Raw genomic sequence first — 27,113 nt, 5'->3', positions numbered from 1 at the left:
CCAGAAGATGTTCCAACTGGTAATAAGGACACATGCTCCACTATGTTCATAGCAGCCTTATTTATAATAGCCAGAAGCTGGAAAGAACCCAGATGTCCCTCAACAGAGGAATGGATACAGAAAATGTGGTACATATACACAATGGAGTACTACTCAGCTATTAAAATGAAATATCTTATTATGGTCTTGAATAAAGTACCTTTGCTACATTTTAATCTCAAACTCCATATTTTAGGTTCCTTTGAGATTCTTTAGTAAGAGAGATATAGCTATGTGAGTTTTTATATAGGATAAAATCAAATAGAAGTCAATGTATTCTAAAATACATTAAAATCTGCTTTAGTATCTAAAAATCTATGTAATTTATCTAAATATCTGACTAAAATTATCTAAAATGTCTAATAAAAGATAATTAGGAACCAGAGACATAGATCTATGGAAGAATGCTGACAGAGCATGCTGAAGCACTGGGTTCAATCTTCAGAAACACACACACACACACACACACACACACACACACACACACACACACGGCGGGTGGGGTGGGAATACCCATATCGCATTGGTGGTTTTTCTCATTTTGTTTGTTAGTTAAAATAATGTATGCAGTATTAATAAGAAAACAAGTTTATGGAAGTTTAATGAAAATCCAGTCCCATGATCAAGGGCTCTTTTCAATACTTTTTAGCCGTTTCTTTTTATTTACTGCCATATATCTGCTACCATATTTCAATGTGTGGTCTGTCCCTTTTACTTAAACCCTTTTGTTGTGTGATAACTTATCTCCACTTCTCAGTGTACCCAGGAACCTGATGGTCAAAGTCTAAGCCTAAAGCCTGTGCAGCTTGATCCCTAAGGAACCTCCCATTCCTGCCAGAGAGGAAGGAACATCATGTGGGTACAGGAGATGATCTGGCATGCTACAAACCTATCAAAGAGAAGTTAAAAGAAGTCTACAAATTTTGTTTAGCCCTTTGTCATTAAAAGGTCACAGAACAAGTATATACAGAGTTCTGACACTAAAATAAGTTTGTTTCTCACTGGTACTGTGAGTTTTCTTAGCTTTGCTGTTAGTTATTTCTAATCAGCATGATACCTATCATGCCAAAACTCATTAAGAACATCCATCAGCTATCTCTTCTATGTCCTCTCTGCTTGTCAGTTTTAAACTTTCATTTACTTCAAGATTTATTTTTATTTATGTGTATGGAGGCCAGAAGAGAGCATTAGACACACCTTGGAGCTGAAATTACAGGAAGTCTTGAGCCCCCTTATATGAGTGCTGAAATCTGCAGAAGTGCTCTTAACCACTGAGTTATCTACACAGGCCCCTAAATGTTCACACTTCAAAAAACAAAAATCACCATTCTGGTAGGGGAAATGAAGAGACAAATATACATTTGAATTTACCATGTCTTGAATGTGTGTCTATACATGCTTATGGATTTATGCATGATCACCTTTCTATAGGTGCTCACATGCATGTGAGCCTCTGTACAGAAGCCAGGGGTCATCCTCATTTGTCATTTTTTAGATACCACCCCCATTTCTTTTTGAGTCAGGGTCTCTTCCTGGGACCTGGAGCTTGCCAAGTAAACGGTAGTTTGGGTAGTCAGGGAGTCCCATTCACCTTCCTGTCTCCATCTCTCCAGTGCTGAGATTACAAAACTGTACCATCCCAGGGGCTCTTTTATGTGTTCTGGAGATCAAAGTTAGGTCCTCACGCTTAGTCAGTAAGCACATTACTGACTGAGCTACCTCTTCATTCTCCATATACCAGGTTTAAGTGGAAATCTCTCAAATTTTCAAAACAGTTTTTAAATAAGGTAAATATAATACAATATGTCTTATTAACAACCTGAAGAAAATTCTTTTACAACTACAAAGTAAATCTCCAGGTAAAAGAGAATAAGTGCCTTACCCTTTTCAAACTCTTGATTTACACGGCTAGGATTTTTTAAGGTAGAATTAATTTTAAATAATGTTAAAGTCTTACCTGTAAGATTCTAGAAGATCCACAATTTCAGTCTGTCCAAAGTGCTTAGCCCAATCTAAAGCCATCCTGCAAATTTCAAAGATATCAGACTGAGAAATAATTTGTTTTCAAAATTACTTAACTAGTCACCCAAAATCATTTACTCATTACAGCTGTGCCATCAATTATTATACAACAGATTTTAAAATAAGGACAATCATAAGAAAATTTCAAAGGTATGTGCAACTATATCATGATATACAAAGAATGGATACAATCTAAAATTACCAGCCATTTGATGCTTTACTGTGGACATTGGCTCCCATACTAATTAACTGCTCTACTTGGCTCGTAAAGCCCCGTCCTGCAGCAACCATCAGAGCTGTTGCACTGGTCTCACTATGCCTATAATCAACTAAAAGAAGAAAAGGGTATGTTAAATGTCCAAATATTAAAGTCTTCCATTGTCTTAGTTAAGTAATAGAACTGACTACACAATTAACTGTGACTGGTTCCTTCATTTTAAATGACAGCAACATTATATAACCTTCAACTCTCCCATTCACAAAGAAATCCAAGATGTTCTTGCATAAACACGGTAGAATAAAGTCTATCTTTGGAGGAATAAGAAGAAATTATTTAAGGTTTATTTATATAATTAAGAAAAAAAGAAAGCTATTGGCTGCAGAGTCCTTCAATGGTAATTTTTTATCTACATATTGCCATGTTTATTAATAACAAGATATAGAATTAACGAATTTAAAAGTTAATTTCCATCAATAACTAGTAATAAATGCTTTAAAGCAAAGTTCTTAAGAATTTTAAGATACTATAATACTAAACTCAAGGAAATAAATGACCCAAGAAGAGAAATAAACACTACACACTTTTATGGCCATATTCAAAGTAATTTAGTAATCACCAGAGAAACCAAGGAAGACAGTCAAGAGTCATAGTTAAGCCAGGCATGGTGGCGCATGCCTTTAATCCCAGCACTTGGGAGGCAGGGGCAGGCGGACTTCTGAGTTCGAGGCCAGCCTGGTTTACAGAGTGAGTTCCAGGACAGCCAGGGCTATACAGAGAAACTCTGTCTCGAAAAACCAAAAAAATAAAAATAAAAAACAAACAAACAAAAAAAAGAGTGATAGTTACATATTTAAGTTGCTTTACCAATATTTTAAAGCAATGTAGTAGACAAAGTGATAAACCAACAATAGGCTGAATTAATATACATATAACTAACAGTAATTTCAACAGCCAGCAGAGGTATTGCTCACCTTTAATACCTCAGGAGACAGAGGCAGGCAAACACTGAGTTAGAGGCCAGTCTGGTCTACAGAGTGATTTCTAGAGCAGCCAGAGCTATACAGCAAACCCATCTCAAAAAATTAATTAATTAAAAAATAGTAATTTAAAAAAGAATAGAGACTTTTAGGGCAACAGACCTAGATATCCTAAGGTGGTCACTAAGGAATTAAGATCGGAATGAGAGAGCATGTATTTCTTTCTTTTTTTACATTTTACTAATTTAAGGGCCACACGACATGGCATCTGGGAGAAGGTCAGAGAGTAACCTGAGAGGAGCCTGTTCTCTCTGTTCCCTACACAGACTCTGAGGATCAAGACTCACACCCTCGGGATTTACAGTCAGCCTCTATTCCCACTCTACAATCTCCTCAGTCCCAGCTATATTTCTTGAGAGGGTTTATAAATTAATATATATTCAAAAGTGGTGCAAACCAGTGAACTTAAGGACTAGATAGGTATCGAAACAAAGTAAGTATAGTTGGCTGAGAAAACCTTAAAAGGAAAAACTAATTTCTCAGTTTAAAAATATAAAGTCTTTCAGACATAAACACAGTAAATCTCTTGGCACACCAGAAGCAGAAAAAGACAGATGGTACATATTAACAAATTAATGGACAATTAAGACAATACAAAGTTGAAAATCACTCTCAAGTAAGAATGATACAAGGTGTGGTAGTGTCCACATTTAATTCCAGAACTTAGGCATCTGGGGCAGGAAGATCCTGGGTGTAAGGTTGGGCTGGCTTACAGCCAAATCCTCTCCAAGCAAACAGACAAGAAAAAAGAAGGAAAGGAGAGAGGCAAGGAGCTTCCTGTATCTTTCCATATTAGACACTACCATCTGATAAAAATGCTTAAAGGTAGCATTATTGAGCAAGTATTAGCACACTTACTATGATCCCTAGGAAACAGAGGTGAGTAAAGCAGACAGGATTCTGCCTTCACAAAGTTTGCATTCAGTATAAATCACTAGTGTTTAAAAAAAACAACAGAAAGGCTAATAATTATAACAGTGCCTAGAAGTCTACAGAATTATATCTGCTTATATCTGGTTGCCAATATCCATGAATGTCAACTAGTCAAACAAGGATAACTCATTAATGAAGACACATCACCTAACATAAAGTTCATGAGTGTATGCAGATCAGAACCTGAGCCCATACACGTCAACATAAAAAATTCATCATTTACTAAATGACTCAGGAATCCCAAAGTTATTATGCATTTTTTTGTTCATTTCTTTTTCAATCACAAACCTCTTTGAGATACTTTTGTTTCTGCAGCACAGAGTGAAGGACCAGATTACATGGATTCATACAACACAAATTTATAAAAACATTTTGGTAAATAACTATCATATCTGTGAAGAGTTTAGGAAATCTCTGTGGAGATACTAACAAAATTTGAAACAACATAAAGCCCTCCAAAATAAAATTAATGATAGTAAACAAAATGTGCCATGTATACTTTTTAAATTAGACTGTATTTGTACCACAAATAATGGCAAGAGAAATTCTGAATTTAAATAAACTTACCACTAACATTTTCAGTTAAAATAAGATGAAAGACCTGAGCAAAAGCATCAACATCTTTATGCAGCCATATGTCAGAAAGGCAGGCATCCATCTCCTTGATTAACCATGGTTCAAGGCAATTCACATCTTTTTCTGTCTTTTAGAAACAAAAAAGCAAAGATTATAAATTATTTAATTGCTTGGTATTTGTTTGCCGCGTAGGTGGCCTTACCATTACAGTGCTGGAGAGCTTGCCCTGGTGATATGGATAAGGGAGAGCCAACTGCTGCCAGGCTCAGCTACCACCCATGCCAGATTCAGAGCCCTGAATTGGTTCACCCAAAATCTGTATCATCTAAGAACAGTTGGGACATGGTAATCCAAAACTGCAGGATCTCCATGAGACAGGGAAACAACAAAATAACTAGGAAGAGTCTCGATGAGGATCCACTATTGATAGTGTCACAGAATCCAGAGATCTCAAACCAGAACAACGAAGATATGTGGACAAAGGGACATGGTGTGAGACACACTGTGTGATGGCTCCATGATGAGATTTTTTTTCCTATGCTTTGTTTTTTTCTAGTTGTTGCTGGTTTGTGTGTGTGTGTGTGTGTGTGTTTTGGTTTTTGTTTTGTTTTTTTGTTTTTTTTTTTTTGTTGTTGTTTGGGTTTTTTTGCAGGAGAGGTTGCAAGGGTGAAGGGCCAGTATGGGGGAACCCCTGGGACTGGGGTTCAACATGATGTGAAATTCACAAAGAATCAATAAAAAGTTAAAGAAAAAATGTATCTGCTACAAGGAAAATAAAATGGCTACAATCATCAGAAGAACTGAAAAACATATAACATATATATGCTGTTATATTAAAAGTCACTAATTTTATCTTTCAAACATTGTCTTTCATAATACTGTATTATTATCTTTTATCTGAAAGTGAGGTTGTTGGCAAAGTACTATGATCTAGCCACATGAACTAATGGTGTTTGGTGGTATACTGGTAAAAAATACATGTTTCTTTTCCAGCTACATCAGAGAAAACATTACCCTAGAACTTCTTAATACTAAAACCAGTTTCTTATCTGTATCAAGCACATGAGAAGCTCTCATTTATAATCTCAGCAACTCAAGCTGTTGAGGCAGAAGAATACAGGTTTCCTTGTATTGGCTACCCCATGCTACACAGCAAGTTCCAGACAACTTGAGCTGTCTCAAAAGCCCAAAAGAAGTCCTCTCCCTACCCCAATCTCCACACTCAAAGAAGCACTGCTGGCAGGGAAATAGATTCCACAAAGCTTTAAAAGCTTCTCCTATGTTTAATGCCCAACCTGGTTCTTAAAACCACTAGTTTACACAGTCAAATTCACGGACTAGAGAGGCTGCTCAGCCATTAAAGACTAGGCTCATAGCCAAAATGTCAAAATGTTGATTGCTAACTGAAAGGGCTCTTCCCTTCACTGAACAATGTTAAAGCATCCCCCAGATGCCTCTTTTAAAACTCAAGTATAATTCTTCTGGATATATAGAATTAAAATACTAGGATACAATGTTAAGCATTATCTATCTTCTCATTTTTAAAAAAAGTGCTAAATTTGGGGCTGGAGAGATGGTTCTGCAGTTAAACGCACTTGCAGCTTTTACAGAGGACCCACGTTCAGGTTCCAGCAGCACTTTCATAGTGGCTCAGAATCACCTGTAACTCCAGTTCCAGAGGATCCCATTTCTCAGCCTCCGAGGGAACCTGTACTGATGTGCACACAAATACATGCACGCAAAACATTCTTACACATAAAATAAAAATAAATTAATCTTTTTTAAAAGTAGCTAAATTATTCTTCTAAAGACAGTTTGGGATCATAAGTACAGCTTAGGGATAAAGTGCTTAAAAGGCCCTAGATTTCATCTCCAACCCTATTAAAAAATGAAGAATTAGATTATTCTGAAAATATGTTATAGTCTAAAACAAAGAAAATTACCCTCCAATAGCAAAATAAAAAAGTGCTATTACCTCATAAAAGTTGTTTAGCCTACAAAATTTGTACTCAAAATATCCTTATGAAGCAGTACTATCTTACCAGCTGACTGAAGACAGCATCACCTCCATCATCCAATAAGTCATACTCTTCAGACACACTAGCAACAGCTCTCTGCCTCTGAGACTCAGGCTTGAAGGTATTCTCTTGAGCTGAGTACCACTCTGTGAGGGTGGTCTGTTGTTTCTCCTCTAAATTAGAAAGGAAAAAAAAAAGTACTTGGTCCTTTCCTTCTGATAACCTGTTCCTTTGCTTAAACCAATAAACCCAAGTGAATAGTGTATCACTTAAAAGTTGGCTTTACTTTGGAGTCACGTTTAAAAATTAGAGTGAGTCTTTCATAAAGTTATGTTGTAACATAAGGACATATGAAGCTACATAAAAACATTCATTCGTTTATCAGTAAGAAGTTAGCTTCTAACCCAAAATTTCAGAAACAGCATCTTTACCCATAATGTATCTTCTATATAAATTAATAACTAATATTCATATAGTTGTTTGTATTAAATTGTTTATTAAACTTATATCATCATGTCAATTGTTTAACATACAAAAAAATCAGAAGTTCCAAACGTTTTAACACCTACAAGCTTCATAATTTACATGTAAGACATGATGCACTTTTGTGGTGATAGAGGGAATTGTTAAATACATATTCAAGTAGAGAATCAGAGTTATGTGCCCATAATCATACATAGTAAACAAGGAAATAAGAGTACAGCCAAGTATTCTATAAAAGGGAATATAAACTCCAAATAATTCATACACTGAAACACAGAATGCCACTGTAAGATTTTTTTTTAAGGCAAAATTGATAAAATGGAAATAAAGACCAACCCTATAAGAACACTGATTTGGAAATCTTTCTGGGAATAGAGAACATGCTGCAATTCCAGCATTTCGTAGGCAAAGGGAAAAGACTAACCAAGTTCCAGGCCTATGTGAGCTATAAAATGAGATTATGTCTTAAAAAATAAGTTTTAAAAATTGGAAAGCTTGACATTTTCAAGAAAAATAAGCCTGCTGCCATCAATCAGACCATCGGCTCCCTCCCATCTACTTCCTAATTGGACGCACTAAGATCAGCCGTGCGTAGGGAGCAGCATACATCTCCCTGCTTTCTCAGAACACTGACTAAGAGTCGGGATTCAGATGCCTGCAACCTCCTCAGCCCCAGCATGCATCCCAGCATCCCAATTCTATAACTTCTCCTGGCACAACATGCTTATGGTGCACAGACATACATGTGGGCAAAACACTCACACATGTAACAGCAATAAACAAAGCTTTCTTTAAAAAGTGTATTTGGGACAATAATTATCACATATTTTTATTTAATTATATACAAGAAAAAATAAGTTCAAGTGTACTAGTTCTTCTGTAAGCTTAAGATGTATACGGTAAACTTATAATGTAAAAATTATAGAAATAATTTTCAGTAGTAAATTCTTTAAAAAAAAAAAAACAAAAATCCTACCTCGTTGCTTTTCCTTTTTGTACTTTAACATTTCTTTGTTGGTATATCCTGTAGTTCTTAAAATATCTTCCAGAAACATTTCTTTTACTTCAAATGGTCTTCCCTGTACTAAAGAATAAAAATTTTTAAATATACAATTTGTATAGATAATTCACAAAATAGAATTCCCACATTCAAAGAAGTATCTTGTGCTATGCAAAAGCTGTTTAAAGCTCCAGTGACTCTCGTAATACCTCCTGTTAACTGTAACTTTTCTCTGTAGACAGCTGTCGAGAATGAACAGCTGGCTTCATATTCTAGACAAGTGCTCAACTGTTTTCCCCCACTGTTTACTACCCACGTGCCATGAGCCCGGCATCACATTAGCAACTGGGAAGACTATGCTAAGTTCAAACTGCAGTACTTCCTACTTTCATAAAGCAGAGAACACCAGCAACATGAAAACAGAATGCTGTGCAGGGTCTAATGAGAAAGTCCTAGAGAAAGAAGTACAGGATGTTATGACAGCATACCATAGAGGGAAGGGACCACACCAAGAAAATATTTTTATTGATTCATGAGAAACAAGGAGGCAAAACAACTGGCTTCACAGAAAGTAAATAGCATATGAAGAAAAATACAAAGTCACTAGAGTGGAACCAAATGAGGCTGTTTTCAAGAAACTAAAAGGCATGTAGAAGAATCAGAGAGAAATGAATGAAGTCACAGTAAGGGTCCATGTCCTGAAATAAAGGTCATTCAAGGCTTAGAGAGCGCTCCATGTCAACAAAATCTCACTTCAGAAAGGAACTTAAGGATAATAATTTGGAAAATAAAAACTTAAAAAACAGAATAAAACCATACCAGGTAGCAACATGTATAGTACGTCAGGCAATAAATGAATTCGGGATAAACAATAGTGGTAATGAAGATTTAAAGAAATGTAAAAACCCAGATAGATTATTGAAACAGAAAGTAAAATGAAGAGAAATCATAATTACATTTATTATGAAAATAATTTCCATTTAAGTCATCTTGCCCAACAAGAACGTTCCTCTGACAAACAAGGAAAGCTAAAGAGAAGTAAGCTGGCCGTGAAGACTGACATTTCCCTTCACACTTATCAAACATGAGAACTCAAATCAAACTTTCAATTAGCACAGCTATCAATTTTATGGGCTTAATTATCCAAGCAAATGTTATTAATTTTATCAGACAAATGTACAACTTTGAGACTTAGGTGACTTTAGGTATCATCCAAAATATGCAAGACAAAAATAAAACCATAACTGATATATTAAATAGTCAGCTTTGGACATATTAGAAGTGATGTCTATAAATTCTATATCCAAAACTCTGGAGAACAATCATCAGTATACAACAGAAAATAGAAGCCATGAGCATTAAGGGGGGGGGGGGGGAGTTAAATGTCCATCTGTGATAGCTATCCAAGCTGTAAAATAAAAGCAGGAAGAGAGAAGGAAATAAGAATGAATAGAAACTGAAAGGAAAAGATTAAGGGAATAAAGGCTAAAAAATACCAATATATCAGCCCAGAGAGAAAGCACAATAATGAAGAACAAGAGGCAAGAAGCAATGATCCCAAACAGAGATCTGAGAATTCACACACACAAAACCATGAGTTGTCATAGATTATATATAACTTTTGCCTAAAATCTAAATATTGGGCTTAGTAATTAAATCAGCATCAAAATAATACTGTTAAGAATTCCTAAATGGAGGTCCACATTAGATAGGATAGAACCAATTCCCACAAGCTGTCCTATGACCTGCACTCAAGTACTATGGCATTTATGCTCGCTCTCTCTGTCTCTCTCTCTCTCTCTCTCTCTCTCTCACACACACACACAGAGTCATACAAACTGAATAAAATGTAATTTTCAATAAAAATGCTAAGTGAACAGCTCCTAACAATTAAAAAATGTAAATCAATCATCCTTTAGGAAATTTGTACAGTAATCTATTTATAAAACAATGACGAAGAGACCCCGAATACAATGGTAGTCTAAAAGATGCCTTCCTGTGACCCAGTGGAAGAAAAGCATCAAGAGAAGAAACTAAGTAAGAGCTTTGAAAACATACAAAGGAAGCCCTAGTATGGTTGGAATGCAGGGAAACAAAACCGAAAGCAAGGAGAAAGGACGCACAGCTCTCTAGCAGGTGGAAGGGAAGCAGAGCCACACACAGAAGGTAAACTAGGCAGCCCAGGGAAAGGGGGCTACAGTTTCTAACCAACAAGAACTCAATTCCAGTGGTGGACATTACTGGGATAAATGACTTCTCTCACAGCACAGGTCAGGAGTGGAAAGGGCCCCTCCCACTTGGTTTTGAGTAATACTAATAGAAAATCTATCATTTAAAAATGACAAAATTTAGGGAGCCTGAAACCAAAATTATTCAAATGAAGATTCAACAAGTCAGGGAGTCTAAATTCAAACATCCTGTCTCAGGATGAGAGGCAACATAAAGAGGTAGCTGGGCCAGATGTTGACAAGATAAAATGTGAAGGAATAAGAGGTATAGCTCAAGCAGTGAAATATACGGGGAGAGGAAGCCTAATGTTGGTGCATAAGAATAGACCTCACCAACCAAGAATAAGTGTGGATTTTGACAGCCTTGAGCCTGGGGTTTGCAAGGGGATGAATACAACAGTACAAAAGACTATTCCAAGAGAGCGGGTAATAAAGTGCAGAGCTGTGTTAAAGAGAAACACAGGCCAAAAAGAAGCTCATTTCTTTTCAAGATTGGATCATTGGATTTGCTACACAGCATCAGATAGCTACAGATGCAAAAAAAGAGGCCAAAGTAGAGACAGACCACTATGAAGCCTGTCTCATGGGAAGCATAAATGAATATCCTCTACTTCAGAATATTTACGAATTTCTGTTAAAAAAATAAAATAAAATAAATAAAACATAATCACACTGCAAAGCTTTACTTCAAAGAAATTAAAGAAGATAATGGATAGTCGTACTATATATCACTGGACAACTTCCAAAATATCTTATGAAGAGGTTCACATCCAAGGCAGCACTCGAAAGAATTAGTTTCAAAGTTGGGTGCTTTTGCAACAAATCTCTTAACTTAGTAAGCAAAAAATCACTGAATCGATCCCTTTCATGCACTTCATCCTGCAAGGAAGAGAAACAGAAACAAAACCATGGATCAGGTAAAATACTGTGAACGGTTCACCTTTAACAGGAAACACTGCTGGATTTATAGTGTTTAAATTAAATAAGGAAGGGTCAATCAATACCACAGACCAGCTTGCAGTATGTACAATACAGAAGTCATTGTACATTAACAACGTACTGTAAATGACAAAGTACTATTCTTTTTCACAGACTTTAAAACTACAAAAACTATTAAAAACTCTAAATTATCTCAGTCTATTAAATGCAGTCATAATATTAACAAAATCAATTTGAATATACATCTATCTAGGCATGGTAGCACATCCTTGTAATCTCAGTTACTGAGGAGGCCGAAGCTAGAAGATTGCTAGGTAGAAGCCTAAACGATATAGCAAGACCCTGTCTCAAATAAAGAAAAACCCCTGTGTTCAGGTAACTTTTACTACTAGGGATCAAGTGAGCTGTTTGGTTAGGCAAGGGTTATAAAACCTGCTTATTAAGGACTACAACTTAATCTATTTTTACCTGATACAAACTAGGAAAAAAAGCTTAGAATACTTCAGTAAGAGAGTAGTTTTTACTTAACAAGTAGCTAATTAATTTTTCAACTTAACCACAAAATTGAATGACTATAAAGTATATAGCTGCAATTAGGAAATCTATGGCAATAAAAGATTAAGAAGTACAGAGACTAAAACTTTCTAGAAAATCCTAATTATATACATCATTTTCATAGATGAACATTATATTTTCAAAAATTGTCCTACTTGGTTACTTCTCCCATAAAACCCAAAGGTAATGGCACCTTTATATAATGTAAGATATATTTCTAATAATTATACCAAATTACCTTGAACACAATCTACTAAAAACAATAATTCATTTTCCTTTTACCCTATTCTAAAAGTATCATTATGTAATTAAATATTATGCTGTCTCAGTATCACATGGTAAATTCAGCAATAGTCTTACCACAATAACATGGGTCACAGTTGACAATGTGCTATCACCTGCCATCAATGTACGAAGCAATACCCCATTAGTGCAAAATGTCAGAAGTGTCTTTGGCGAAACCCTAAAAATCAAAATGAAGTGCACAATTACAAATCTTTTACATCACTAAAATACAACTACTTTAAATGTTTACCATATATATAATTTAAGAAATATTATGGATATAATATGCGTACTACTATTTTGAATATTAATGTACTGGTATATGTGTCTTGTTAGAAAAGTTACGTATATAATGTCTGACAATCATAAATTTCATCAGTAACAGCTTTTAATTAAGTTATATATACTGTTATAGAACTTAAGTAGGTAAAAAAAAACTTTAAAAATTTTAGTTTGGTTAAAAAAATTACAGTACAAGTGAAAAAAACTTTCTTGCTACAAACCAAGAAATGCTAACATCATCAAGAAGGTTACAACAGGCTAAACATCCTCAGTCTAGAAACCCAACCAAATGTCTCGCTTCCGATTTCAGGCACTCCACAAGCTCACACAGTAAAGTTTACTTTATAGTAACATCCAAATCCAAAATATTATAAAATCTGATACACTTTCCAAGCACTGTGGATAAGACATGTTCAGTTGCACACTATCACTAAAGTTGAATCACTATCATCTACTGAGTTCCTATCTCAACTCAGTAGATCAATGTTCTAGACTTTAGGTGGTATAGTACCCTCATATATAAAACAAGGTCTCAGCAAGGTGAAACAGCTTCTATTGGATCATGACACTAAAACAGGATTTATACCTATGGCTCAGCTGTTCGAAACCTAATTTTAGATATGGTATCAGTATCTGAATACAGCAGCAAAACTATCAGTTAACTTTTTGTCTTCTATGATTTTTTTATATATTAAATAAAGCATAATTAAATCTGGCACAGCCATATCTACTGGGAACAGTGAAAGCCATAAAGCCAGCACAGCCATTTGACAAAGATTCAGCAAGGCTGAGCCACACGCTACAGTCACTATCATGCCACTTCTGGTCTTGATCTCCACGTGTTGCATGCTTACAGAGCTTTGAGTATTTGTACAACTTGGGGAAACTGGGTTGATGGGAAATTCCTTATGATTCATTTATCCCTTCTCCTAGGAGTATTGCTTCTAAGCTTCCCCAGGAAAGTCCTGAGCATACTACCCATCCTGCTTTTAGGGAGATATCCTTATCTGATGCTACTAGAAAGGTCTTCCTTATGTCCTAGAGGTTGTGACTCAAATAAAGACATCCAGAGATCTCCTTTATGAGGATCTGGTTCCAAGATACTCTTAGAACATCTGTCCTTGAACTTACTCAGGAACAAGACAGTCAGAACAAAGTAAACTTAAAAAAGTAAACAAGAGGGCTGGTGAGATGGCTCAGCAGGTAAGAGCACCCGATTGCTCTTCCAAAGGTCCTGAGTTCAAATCCCAGCAACCACATGGTGGCTCACAACCATCCGTAATGAGATCTGACTCCCTCTTCTGGTGTGTCTGAAGACAGCTACAGTGTACTTACATATAATAAATAAATAAATCTTTAAAAAAAAAAAAAAGTAAACAAGATTCAATGGGCTAGAGAAGTTGGTAGCAGATCCAGTTAAAAGACACTTCTTAATATACACTCAGGAGATTATGTGGAATATAAGATATATATACCACATATAGTATGCCCCTTGAGGAAAGGAAACAGCAACAAAGTTAGATTGACTGGAGTGACCTCTGTCCTACACATGGGCTTATACTGATAGACAAAGAATGGTTAGTAGGGATAAATGATAAAAGAGAATTATTAAGATCCCCCCCTTCTTAGAAAAGTTAGCTTGTACAGGGCCACTGAGGTGTCACATGACCAAGGAACAAAAGAATACCAAGATTAGACATATAAATTCTACAAAGATATAAACCTTTTATTATAGCAGAAAGTGAATAACTGCAGCAGCTTTAGCCTGAAGAATTTTCTTGGACCTACCGACAATTAATACTCTGACCATTAAAGATTGATAATATAGTGCTTGGGACATGGCAACCTGCCTAGACTGGCTTGGAGATTTCTTTCTGTCTGGTACCCTTGAAACTCAAGAGCTACTAACATGAGAATGAGCTGCCATACTTTGGCAAAATATGCCTCTAGATTCTTAAAATTGGGCTATGGGGTTGATGAGGAAAATGATTATAAAACTCTGTTCTGTCACTGTTTATTAATGACTAAACTTAAGACCAAGAGTACGTTAAAACACATAAGGACAAAATGGTATGATCTATGTTTGAAATAACATGAATCTACCCTTGCCTACTTAGTTCTGATAAAGAAAGAAGCATTCTGACCAGTCAGGCTGCAAAGTTCCCCTGACCCCATGCTTGACTCGCTCCTCTTTCCCAGACTCTTTATCTCCTCTGCAGACCCAGCCATTGCTGGGGATGGCTCCCGGCATAAGTCATTTCCCCTTCCCTTTCCTCCCTCACCCAGCCCCTCTCATGTTCCACACATTATCAAATGATACCTTTTTTATTATTGTTACATATATGTTCACAAGTAGCTCAAGATGACCTGCTCAGTTCAGTTTTGTGGTCCATGGTTTCAGAGCTGACCACTTGATTCACCCTCTCTCCACAGTCATTCACTACCTGTGTTCTCTGCCTAGGAGTGGAACTTTCTTCTTCCATGTCACATGATCATTTAATCCTTTATTTTTAGGTAAATATACACACTTAGCTAGCTCTAAGTATGGTAAAAGGTAAGAAGACTTTCTTTACCTGCTTTCTAATCGGATCTGATAACCAATTGTTTGACCAATTCTTTCTCTTCTCTCTGCAGCAACTCTTTCAGCCACAGCAATCGCTGCTAGTCGTCTTGGTTGAGTACAAAATATTCGGCAGGGGATGCCATTTTTAAAGCAATCATCTAACAGGAACTGAGGAATCTAAACCAAAAATTTTAAAACACTATAAGGTATTCATTTTGCAAACCCAGAAATATCAAACCAAATCAAACACACATCAAATTTCCATAATATGTCAAGACATTAATCTTCAAATCAATAAGTTACATATAACTGCTAATAATCAATGAAAAACTATAGTTTTAAGAGATTTTTGTTCACAATGAAAACTAAACCTAGATGTTGTAAATGAAATATAACAAGAAATATTCAAGGTAAAGAAGATCTTCAAATATTACTGAAAACAAAAAATGACCAGAGTATGTTGAGTATGTAATCCTAGATGTTAATGATCATTATTGTAGGTTAACTTCCCCTAAATTATCTTAAAAATGACAAAGTTCCACTGGAATGTTTTAATAGTCAAAATTATCACAAAAATAAAAATGCCCTACAATCCTAGAATTACAAATACTTTTCTATAATAAAATTCAGGAGGGTCATAAATATTTAAAGTAAGAAGTCCTATTGGGTGGCTAGAAAGGTGGCTCAGTAGTTAAGAGCACTCACTATCCTTCCTGAGAACCTGGGTTCATTCTGTTACCTGCACTCACAGTGAAGCCCACAAACAACTGTAACTCCAGACCCTGATGATCAGAGACCTTCTTCTGATCCCTGTGGGCACTGCATGCATGTGGTACAAAATCACACGAAGATAACTCAGACCCATGCTGACAAATGCTGCAAACCTATTAGTGTACAAGCTTCCCAAAATATATGCACATTATATAAAAGGAATTTAAATGGAGTTGCCCTATAATGAGGGACAATGCTTCTCCCAAACACAATACACTCTCAAAAAGAACAGTAGGGTTACACCTTTTTGAGTCATTGGTCAGTAGGGTCCTATACATTACAGACTACTGCCATCATTGTTGGTTACCCTCCAGAATTTGGTAAGACCCTATTCCTGAAGACACCACATACTTTAGGCACGGGACATGGAAAAATCAAGCTGATGACCTGGAAGCATTCTCCCTACTGACTAGTTTACAAAGTGCTAAAGATGCTATGTATGTTACTAGGGGAGAAAAATGATCAGCAGTCTTACCCAGATGTGAGCTCTACATGCTATAATAGCTAATGGCTTAGCAAGATGTGCCCACTGGAACAACAGTAGAGCAAATTTCATGGGAGTAAACCACCAAATACTGACTGGATTCAAAGCCTGCCACATAAGACAGAACTCATACCTGATACTGCTAACTGGGCCAAAATCCTGAAACTGGCTAGGTCATAGGCCCTGGGGGATGATTTCAAAAAGTACTGTTCTGTGAAATGAATATAGTAATACGTCCCCCTGCTCTTATTTTATACCCGTAGATTAGTGCATCTAAGCCCTGACAGAGAAGCTTCTTTACACAGTAGAGAGTGGCTAAGAGAGAGACCTATGACTGCCCAATGTACAAAGAATAAGAGTATGGAGTGCACAGCTCTACATAGGGCAGCAGTATCACACCCTACCCCAAGGCTCAGGAATCACTTAACCAGAAGAGAAAGACTCTAAGAGCCACAGGCAGTTGATTTCTGCAGCCAAACAGTATTTGCTAAGCATGTCAGTGCCACGGTACCCATGAACTCACAGTAGCTGTGACTGCTTGCATAAGATCTGCACAAGATCAAGCCAGTCAAAATCTCAGCATGGATATGAGAAAGGCTCTTAAGTTGTACTGATGGCTGGGTGAAGGGAAAGTCAGTTTTCTGCAGGGATTCAGTCCTTGAGAGGCATACTGAGTGAACTGAGTGGGTTTTTTAAAAGTACATCAAGTTGGGAAGAAATCATGACAAGGGATGGGAGAGAAATTGGAGGGGAGGAAAAGGTAGATCTGATTAAAATGCATTACATGCATGTATAAAATTCTCAAACAAAAAAATGAATAAATTCTTTCGTTTTCTACATAATAGCCTCCATGTCACTTACATTATGAACATGAATAAGGAGAAATACTGGAAAAATAGTTTACTTCCTGAAACTGGCTAAAGTCTTCTTTAAATTCTGTGTAGGTTTGTGGCTCACAGAACAGAAAAGAAACATCAGGAAAAAATTTAATGGCATCTTAGCATTAAAGTAAATTCCACTAGTAGGTGCTAGTTAGTATTTTATATAAGGTATTCTGTAGAGATCACCTTTAAATCTCACTCTAAAATGAACTAAGTATCAGTTCCATTTTATAAATGAAAATGGGGTTATAATGGTTATGGGGTTACAAATGCTAGATGAAGACTCTGTATCTAATAGATAAAATAATAAGAATTTGAACTCTATGCCCAGTCTCCCAAAATAACAACTTACATAATTCTGTTTCTTAAAGACCAAATGCATTAGTTTAAAAAAAGAATAAGGCATGGTGTGGAGGCACACGCCTTTAATCCTAGTACTCGAGAAGCAGCAACCGAGGATCTGTGAGTTCCAACCCAACCTGTTCTACATAGTAAGTGCCAGCCAGCCAGAACTACATAGAGACCCTGTCTCAAAAATAAATAAACAAAAAAGTAGTAATTTGAAAGATTTCCTTCCTATAGATTCTTTATATGCACTCAGTAACAATTTGTGAAATAACTATTAATAGAATAACCTGAGGTTTGTTTTCAAATACATCGTATAAATTTGACATAAAACTATGAGATGGATTTCCTTCTACAAACAACAAAGAAAAAACAAACCTGTGTGGTCTTTCCAGACCCAGTTTCTCCTACTATCAAAACTACTTTATTTTCCTTAATTATTTTAACAATTTCTTCTTGTTTCTCAAAAACTGGTAAAGACTGCCTGAATGAGTCAAATTCAGACTCTCCCCTTTTCACAGGAACTTGAGGAATGCCATTGTTGAGTCGCCCGCTTGTCTTGCTCATTTCTCGGTTTTCTTCAAAAGTGAATAAACAGACAGAAAGTTTATGATCAACACTGACATGATATATTAAAAATGAAGCTACATAATTTCCTGTGCTCCTCTAAATGTTGTTCTCTACAGTCTTCACTACCCAGCGCTTCAGCTACTGCCCTCCTGCATGTGTGAGTTTACAGGCTACCAGTTTCAGCAAATACAGTGGGTCTTTTCAAGTGTTTCCAATGCACATATAACATATGAAAACCAATAAAAATTAAGTATTCCATGGTTACTAAACAAAACATAAATTATTTTCATGTTTATTATAAAACTTCTATCAGTAATGTCAAAAATAGAATAATATTTGTAAATACAAAGTTCTAGTGATTAATGAATTTTCCAACTGAGCATTTCAGCTAAAATCCATGTATGGCAAAGCAGGTATAATAAAGGAGGTATTGTCCAAATCACTCAAGCTATTTCTATGTGTTCACACTTAAGATGCTTTCTTTAGGGCTCAAGTTATAGCTCAATGGTAGAATGTGTGCATAACCCTGCATAGCAAAACAACCAACCTTTTAAAGCTAAGTAAGTCAAGGTCTTGCTGTCTAGGATCACCTATGCCCTATGAGCTGTGGACCTGCTCCCATACACAACAATAACCACACAGTGTGCACTGGGCAGTTAGAGCATTTTCTCACCTTGAAAGCTATTTTTCTGAATAAAATTATGACTTCGTTTTTTGATTCATATCTCAGCTGTCTGAGTAGTTTAGCATACTGAAGATTCTTCCCCACCCCTTCTCAGAGGCAAAAGTCCCAGTTTAAAGCACCACATCGAGGATTAGCACATCAAGGCACTGAGTGACACAGAAAAGTCACAGACTCTGGAGTCACACCCAGCAGTGTTCAGCAGCTAGCTGAGTAACCTTAAATGGATCTCGTCACTCTTATGAGCTCCAGCTTCTTCAACGCTCACATTTTACCACCCAGAGGATGCTACAGTGAGGCTAGGAGTGAGGATACTGCAAAGCACATGGTAACTATTCAATGAGCAGTAGTTATTATGACAACCTTCAAAAAACTTGGTTCACTTTTACCATATGCCTTAATACTTTATTTTATTCCAAAATTCTCATAATTCTTAATCACCTTAATACACTATTAAAACCGAAAAGAAACTTGTACCATATTAGCTCTCAAAAATAAATCTAAGGTGGGAAAAAATAATCACCAAATAACAGGGTAAGTAAGGCAGCTCCCTGGAAAATACATACCAGCTTCAACTGCAAACACATTTCCTCTTTCTGTTTTAGGTAGGAGTTCAGTACGTTCTTTATTGGTGACAGGAAATCTCTGAATTAGGCTCCTAACAGCATGTTTTGTGTTATGAGTCAAATTACAGGTCATCATTGCATGAGCTGTTTCTGATCCATCTTTCTTCTTCACAGTTAGGTATCTATTTGCTCCCTTTCTGAATATTAATAGAAATAATTTATTTACTATATATAGTCAACTTGTTCACACACGATGTATGCCTACTTAGAAAATAATCTCAAGTGAAACAAGGAAAAATTTTCTGATATTAAAAGTCCCCCCCCAAAAAATAAAGAAAAATAGAGCAGTCCAAAGAGTATCTTTAATTAAAATATCAAAATACTACAAACCCATTTCTTAAATCAACAATAACACACGGGAAAAGCAGCTTAATTCATCCGTAAATGTTAAAATTTAAATTTAGCAGACTTCTTGGTAAGCCCAGCCTCACCAGTTAACACATACCAAGAAGCATATAAAGGTGAGACAATCTGAACAGAAGTCCCTAAACATACTGAAACGGTGATGGCTGGCTGTTCATATTCATATGTCCTTGGGATGCGTTGGGAACGTGTTTATTACATTCCCAGGGGAGCCTGTTAGAAGAGCCACTTTTAATAGCTGAAGCTCAACTGTGTAACACAGTGCCGCCAATAATTACTTCAAACACATACTTTGTAAATGAAAAATAAATTTTCCCAAAGCCTGTGACCATACAATTCTGTAATAGCTCAAGTTCCTGGCTGGATGTCTGTTTAGTTCATACACAACTGACCATATCTTTCAAGACTTCTTTAAGTCATAAAACCAACAGTCTCAGGTAAAACGTTATAGACACAAGAAGTCCCAGATGTGTTCTGAAAGGTTTAATAATATATGCCTGAATTTAGTCAAGTTGTACTGATGAAAAACTTGACTCTAAGAAGCGCAGACTTGGGTGGGAATCCCAGCTTTACTGTTTGTTAGTGGTGAGAACATAAGCTAATTAAGAATGGCTCTAAGCCCAAGTTATAATACCTACTTTGAAGTAGGTATTCATATGATTAAGAAGCTAGAGGTAAATTATAGCATCTGTCATAGAGCAGGCTTTAAATAAATAAAAACTATTACAATAAAAAATCATTTCATAGTTAAGGAAAATATTTCTCACAACACTTTCATTTGATAATGTAACTATCATATTGTAATGAGCAATGAAACTACAAATTGGTGAAAATGACATTATTTTCTAATTTTCCCAATTTTCATTACATTTAAATTTTGTCAACAATATCTTCTCCGTAAGAACAGTAAACTGGGACCAGACTTGCTGACAACCCTGACAACCTGAGGTCAATCCTGGGAATCCACATGACGGATGGAGAGAACCAACTCCTGCAAGTTGCCAACGGACAACGGCACATGTGCCACGGCATGTGTGCACATGAATGTGTCCTCACATGCATAAATGCATAAGAGTAAAATAAAAAAGATGTAAAAGAACATTAAACTGAGGGCTAAACTGTAGTTTTTGCTGTAGGTCTTTTAAGTGCAGCTCTTACTTTGCTAACATTTACATTTCTGCATGTTCCCAGTGAATACCAGGATGAACTGTTCCGTTCTCAATGCTGTGATCTGCCCTAACTGAGGAGATCAACTCAAGCATGGTCTGTCTAAATTAGCTGCTGTGGTGACAGCTACTTGTATTTGCAGCACTTCTGAGGTGAAAGCCTGACAATCATCATGGACTTCAAGGTCAGCCTGGGTTACCTGAGACTCTGAATCAAGAGGGAAAACTATAACTTGATCAAAAACTGTCATTTCCACAGCAAACTGGAATCTCTAGATTCTAAACATACTCTTTGTAGCAGGTTCTTTTCCCCTGTGCTGTTTCTCATTGTCTGAAATTTCAGTGCATACAGGGGTTATTCATTCCCCTGTGCTGTTCATTTCATAAAACTTTAACTACATATGGTAGAAATAATGTTGGACTTAAATAAGCATGACAGAAGTCTGGAGTTCTTCAGCAATAATTTTTTAATTAATTGACTATATGATCAAAAGTACATCATTTTAGTTCTATAACACTGTATCCTGGTTAATAAGAATATCTCTAACAGGTCTGTGAAGCCAAGACACTTTAATTCCTCTAAAAATTATCTTGGGAAGCTTTGTTACATTCACCCTTAGCTAATTTTTTTTTCTGAAATTACTCATAATTCATGAATATACACCAGACACTAAGGTAGAGGCTATGATTACAAAAGTACTCTTTCCTGAAGCCCAAAAGCAAACTGATGGACCAAACTGAAACTTCTCTAACAGACTCCATCTGTGTGTATAAATAACTCAAATCAAGCAGGTTCAAATCTAAATCTCCATTGAAAAGTATCTGTCACCTTAGCAGTCCAAAAATAAAGAACCTAACACGAATAATGGAACTATATTCACCTTTTAAAAATATTTAAACTTATGAGTATGTGTAAACTCAGGAGTCCTTGTGGAGGTCATTGGACAACTATTCGGAGTCTATTCTCTCCTTTCTCCTACTTGAGGCTGGGTCTCACTTGCTATTTGTACCACTGTGCAAGCTTGTGGCCCATTCTGCAGTCTCCTGCTCGTTAGTGTTTTAGCCACAGTGAGCTTTACTTTTCTCTCTTTGCTCAAGGCGGGCTCTGAGGATGGAATTCAGGTTGTTTGGCTTAGACACCAGATGCTTTGACAAGATGAGCCATCATCTCTCAGGCTCTAACTTATTTTCCGCACCTGGGAGGCAAAGTGGATTGGAGGAAGAAAAGCTGATCTTGATACAGGCCTAAAATGAGTTTATTTACATATACTACATATACTTCAGAATGTAAAGTTAAAGCAGAAATAATGACTTAAATGTAGGCAGACACCTGTATACGTTTTTGTAGTAAATACTTTTGTAAAAATAAGAAAAGTTGTACACTTACCCTTTACTTTTAGAAACTAAACCAAGAGATTGACTTAGTCGGTGAATAAAGGCTCTTTCCGTACTGGTCAAAGAAGAAGGGAATTCCATTTCTATGTAGGAAAAAAGGTTCCACTTATAGACAGACAATTATAGGTATAAAACATGAAAAAATACATGTAAGTATAAATCAAAGTATATATTTTATATGAAAAGTAATTTTATTTAGTAACTCACATCTAATAGGATTCTGATATTAACTTTTAATATTTATTTATTTGTGTGTGTGTGCACTGTGTGTATGTGTGTGTGTGTGTGTGTGTGTGTGTGCACCATATGTGTCCACAGATCAGAAGAAGCATCAGACCCTCTGAAGCTAACTTGATGGGTTTCAAGCCATCATGGGGTGCTGAGAATCAAACCTGGGTCTTCTCCAATAGCAGTCTGCAAGAGGAATTACTGAGCCATCTCTTCAGCCCAGAATTCTGATATTATTATGCTACACATAAGGCCTAAATATGATAAAGGACTTGAAAATCCATCAAAGATTACTACCTTTACTGAAATCTTAAATTGGTATAACTATGGACATATTTTACAATTTAACTTATCCCTGCCTTCCTTAACAAAACTGTATTTCCTTCAATAATGAGGTATGCTCAAACATGATGAATTCTCAAGCTGAACCGCTGCTCATGTCTCTGTTCTCAAAACTGCAGGGGGCTCTTGCTCAATATTTCAGACTGGATTTGTTGCGACATTTTGCTTCTGTCAAATATATGTTCAAAATCGTTTCAGACAATAAGCCTCAGCAAATTATTAGTTAAGAAGGCGAATCAAAATGAGCATTCAAATAACGCTAGGCAGACACTACGGGTAAACTCAGTTGTATACTAGGAGGCTCGTACCAAATAGGTCTCTAACCTGATAAAGTACGAAGCACACTTACAAGTTTGTGTTTCATTTGGTGCATCTAGAATTTCAATAAAGTCAAAGCCTCCTCTGAAGCTTTCTCAGCTTTAAGTAAGGCTACACCTTCTTTTCAATAATAACGAGGATGGTAGGGGCTTACCAACTCCTTAAAAATATAATGTTGACTTGGCGGCCTCGGGTTGCAGAAAAATACCTGGGAGAACATTTCCCACCCGGGCGTAGCGTAGCCTTTCCATCTTCTGATGCCCAGCGACTGCTCTCTAACCCCACCGACCCCTAGGGCATCCCACTCTGACCAACAGTCACTAGACGGCGCTGGTTTCACCTCTGCGGCCGGGCCCGGGTTCCTCTGCCCATCAGGGGCGGGCCTGGGGGCGGGTGTCAGCCCGCGAGGTCCCCGTCAGAAGCCTCACCTCTCTGGTCACCGTAGCGGAAGCGCTCCAGAGCGATGTTGACGGCGATCTTCACCTCCTCGTCGATACGAATGTCTTTGAGGCCCTTGGCCCGGCCACCGCCTCCAGGACCACACGAAGCTGGGCCGCCGCCGCCACCGCCACCGCCGCCGCCACTGCCACCTCCACCGCCGCCCGTGCCGCCTCCGCTAGGAGCCGGCGGACGCGGCGAGACGCTGCTCGGCCTGGACATGGCCCTGAGGAGAAGCTCGCTCCGCGTGGGAGCGGCCAGGCCTGCTGCCAGCGAGCAGTGACAGAGACAAGAGAGCCGGTGAGGACGCGGCGGACTGAACGCTCGGAAGACAGCGCCGGGGGCGACCGGCGGGAAAGCGCCGCTCACGGCAGCGGTGGAAGCGAAAGCGCCGGCACCACTCTAACCCAGAGAAGCTGCGGGCGGGCGGGCGGGCGCGCGCGTGATGACGTCACGAGGGCGCGCCGCGCGCGACCCCAGAACGCGGGAGCGCTGGCTGTGCGGGTGCTGCGCTGGGGAATGCGGTCCTTGGAGGGGTGCTGTGGTCCTCACGACCCCGAGGCTTTGGTTCTCCAAAAGTGTCATTTAATTGGAGGACATATTATTTCGGTTACCCACTCGATCATCTAATGCTTCGCTCCTTTCTTTATAACGGGCTTCTTCTGCCCAGCGCTAGAGTCACAAACTCGAACGCGCTGGAAACAAGGGTTTTCCCCGCAATTCTGGGGTTCGTGGTCTAGTAGGAGCAAAGTAAGTACAGTGAGGGGACCGACTGGTTTGATTTTAAATAACGCATAACCTTTTAGTATATATCTTTCATTCTGAGACACATTGAAAACTCGATTACCCGAAATAAAGATTTAACTCTTTTACCTCGCAACCCAAAAGAGTAATGATCGTCCCCAAAATGAAATGCTTACATGATAGTTACTGAAGTGCTCACAGTTTTAGGGAAGAGCCCACCGTGGATGTGGAACGCATAGCGATGAGAATAGTTCTGTTTTGTGGCAAGATTAAGTATAAAGAGGAACCTCTCATGAGTTGGGGAGGCGGTGGTGACAAACGCCTTTAATCCCAGAACTTGAGAGGCCACGTTTGATGCCAGCCCGGTCTACCCAGTGAGTTCTAGAACAGCTCAGGCTACAAGAGTTAAACCCTGTCTCAAAAAAAAAAAAAAAAAAAAAAGTTGTGAAGATTATGAGACTTGCCATTGGCTCAAATAGAGCCCTACTAATATTAATCTAATTCTGATAACCTGAATTGCTTCCACTATGGCGTCATTATTGCCATTCTCTGGAGAGCAACAGGCATAACCATTTCCTTATTTGAAAATTAGAACCAGAGTATAGTAACATGCCCTCATGTGCAGCCTTCCAGTTGCTCTCCTCTGCAACTAGAACAAACCATAAATTTCTCATTATAATTAACCCTCCAGATCCTCTATGTTATCAACTGTGCCAACACTCACCCTCACACTGCTCAGATGCACTTAATTTGGTTGTTTGGTTTTACTTTTTGTTGTCTTGGAGAAAGCAGTCTTTCCTCTGAGAATTCCTCTGTACCATAATCTAAAAATGGATTGTGGCCCTTGCATAGACAGGCTCTCTAATCTTGTGCTGTCCTTTGCAACATTTGAAAGTATTTTAGTTGCTCTTGCCAAAAGTAATGAGCTACTACGAAAATGAACATTATCTTGTTTGTTGTCATTCCTTCGGCACTCACAAGTGTTTTTTTCTAATGTTGCCTGGTCTACAGATCAAGTTCCAGGACAGCGATGGCTACATAGAAAAACCCTGTCTCAAAAAGGAAGAAAGAAAGAAAGAAAGAAAGAAAGAAAGAAAGAAGGAAGGAAGGAAGGAAGGAAGGAAGGAAGGAAGGAAGGAAGGAGAGAAAAAGGAAAAGAAAAGAAAAGGTGGAAGAGAGGGAGAAGAGGAGGAGGAAGAAAGGAGACAGAAGGAAGGAAAATAGAAAAGGAATGGTATTTCAACTCTCAGGAATATTTTATTGTTGTCCTTGAGCTACCTATTTCTTTGATTACTAAAATCAGCTTTGGGCAAGTAGAGATGAGCCTAAGATAACTCTGTCCCTATCTAAAACAAGTAACTAGCTTTGAGGTAGACTAAGATAATTTCCAGAAGATATATTACAAACTTTGTCTTGAAAAAAATCAGAAAAACATACCACAGAGGACAATTTTCTCCTGTACCAACAAAGAAAAAACCGTGGCAATGACACACATCTGCACAGAATCAGTGCAGAGAAGTCCTTCAGCATCATTGTCAGCTTGGGTTCTCTCAAGTGAGTCTGTATTTTCACAGGTTGAATTTTTTTTTTTTTTGATAGACAGGATCTTACTCAAATGACACCTTTCTTCTATCCAGGTGTCACCTGCTAGATTTCTCTTGAGGTGTAGTCTCTGTAACAACTCCAGACATTTTCTCTGCACCTGCCTTATTTGCAGCTTCACACTGCCTTACACTCCTTCCCTCAGCACACCACGTTTGTTGGATCTTCTTGTTCACACTCACTCTCCCACACAGGCTGTAGATTTACATCAGGGGGTAGGCAGTAACCATGACATGGCTTGAACAGTACCCTATCTTTACATTTCCTCCTCCAAACAAGTTAGTGCATTTCTTTTTTGTTCAGTCTCACTAGGTTTCTTAGGACATGGGCAGTATGAAGCCAGATTCTTCTCCAGAATCTCATTCAAATGGTCTTTAGCCCAGTTCTTGACCTAATCTTTGCTCTTCACTAAAACCTCATGTGCCAGGCCTCCAGCGTTCACGTTTCTCCTAGCATTCTGATTTCTTAGACTTCTACCAGCATAACCCGTTAAACTCCGTTTGCAGCACTCTAGGACTCTCTGTCTAGCTTACCTCTCTAACTTTCCCACAGGCAATGGTTCAAAGCCCTAAGAACTGAATGGTGGCTTCACTCAGTAGCAAGTCACTGATAAAAAAAAAATACTGGCAAACACAAGTTAAGGAAGCAGGAGTGTAATTTGGCTCAAAGATTGAGAGAACAGTAGAACACACCTGAGGGGGGCAGAGGGCCAAGAACAGTTTTGCTTTTGTGACAGAAATGGAACACAGCTGGTCACATGGCAGCCACAGTAAGGAAGCAGGGAGAGATGGAGTCTGCCACTCGGTTCCCTATCTTCTTCTGTATTCATCTAGGGCCCAAGCCCATGGGTTGCTGCTACCAACATTCAGGCGAGTCTTCCTGCCTCAGTTAAATCTCTCTGGAAATGCCTTCACAGGTGTGCCCAGGCGTTTGTCTCCTAGGTGATTGCCAATGCTGTCAAGTTGATGCTCAAGATTA

The 27,113-nt window shown here is 37.8% G+C and overlaps 1 protein-coding gene across 4 annotated transcripts in view; it reads right to left on the bottom strand.

The window, feature by feature from the left end:
• The window catches only part of Ythdc2 (YTH domain containing 2), a 61,991-nt gene extending 37,023 nt beyond the window's left edge, over nucleotides 1-24,968 (bottom strand). The window contains exons 1-12 of one of the 4 annotated variants that reach the window (XR_385990.4): nucleotides 23,780-24,968; nucleotides 22,456-22,546; nucleotides 19,480-19,676; nucleotides 18,040-18,239; nucleotides 15,191-15,357; nucleotides 12,411-12,513; nucleotides 11,279-11,435; nucleotides 8,305-8,412; nucleotides 6,870-7,018; nucleotides 4,819-4,954; nucleotides 2,264-2,390; nucleotides 1,997-2,062 (exon numbers count right to left, since the gene is read on the bottom strand). Coding sequence is in view for 3 of the 4 variants with exons in the window: in NM_001163013.1 (NP_001156485.1) it covers nucleotides 1,997-2,062; nucleotides 2,264-2,390; nucleotides 4,819-4,954; nucleotides 6,870-7,018; nucleotides 8,305-8,412; nucleotides 11,279-11,435; nucleotides 12,411-12,513; nucleotides 15,191-15,357; nucleotides 18,040-18,239; nucleotides 19,480-19,676; nucleotides 22,456-22,546; nucleotides 23,780-24,011 (1,733 nt within the window). In the remaining variant the exon portion in view is untranslated. Of the gene's footprint in view, nucleotides 1-1,996; nucleotides 2,063-2,263; nucleotides 2,391-4,818; nucleotides 4,955-6,869; nucleotides 7,019-8,304; nucleotides 8,413-11,278; nucleotides 11,436-12,410; nucleotides 12,514-15,190; nucleotides 15,358-18,039; nucleotides 18,240-19,479; nucleotides 19,677-22,455; nucleotides 22,547-23,779 lie in introns of those variants that run through there. The other 3 variants (NM_001163013.1, XM_030250454.1, XM_006525915.3) reach the window with 3 other exon arrangements.
• Between the last annotated feature and the right edge of the window lie 2,145 nt (nucleotides 24,969-27,113).

Source organism: Mus musculus, chromosome 18 (assembly GCF_000001635.26).
Source record: "Mus musculus strain C57BL/6J chromosome 18, GRCm38.p6 C57BL/6J".
Taxonomy (NCBI): Eukaryota; Metazoa; Chordata; class Mammalia; order Rodentia; family Muridae; genus Mus; species Mus musculus.
Note: the sequence above shows the minus strand (reverse complement) of the source record. Positions and strands in the feature narration are given on the sequence as shown.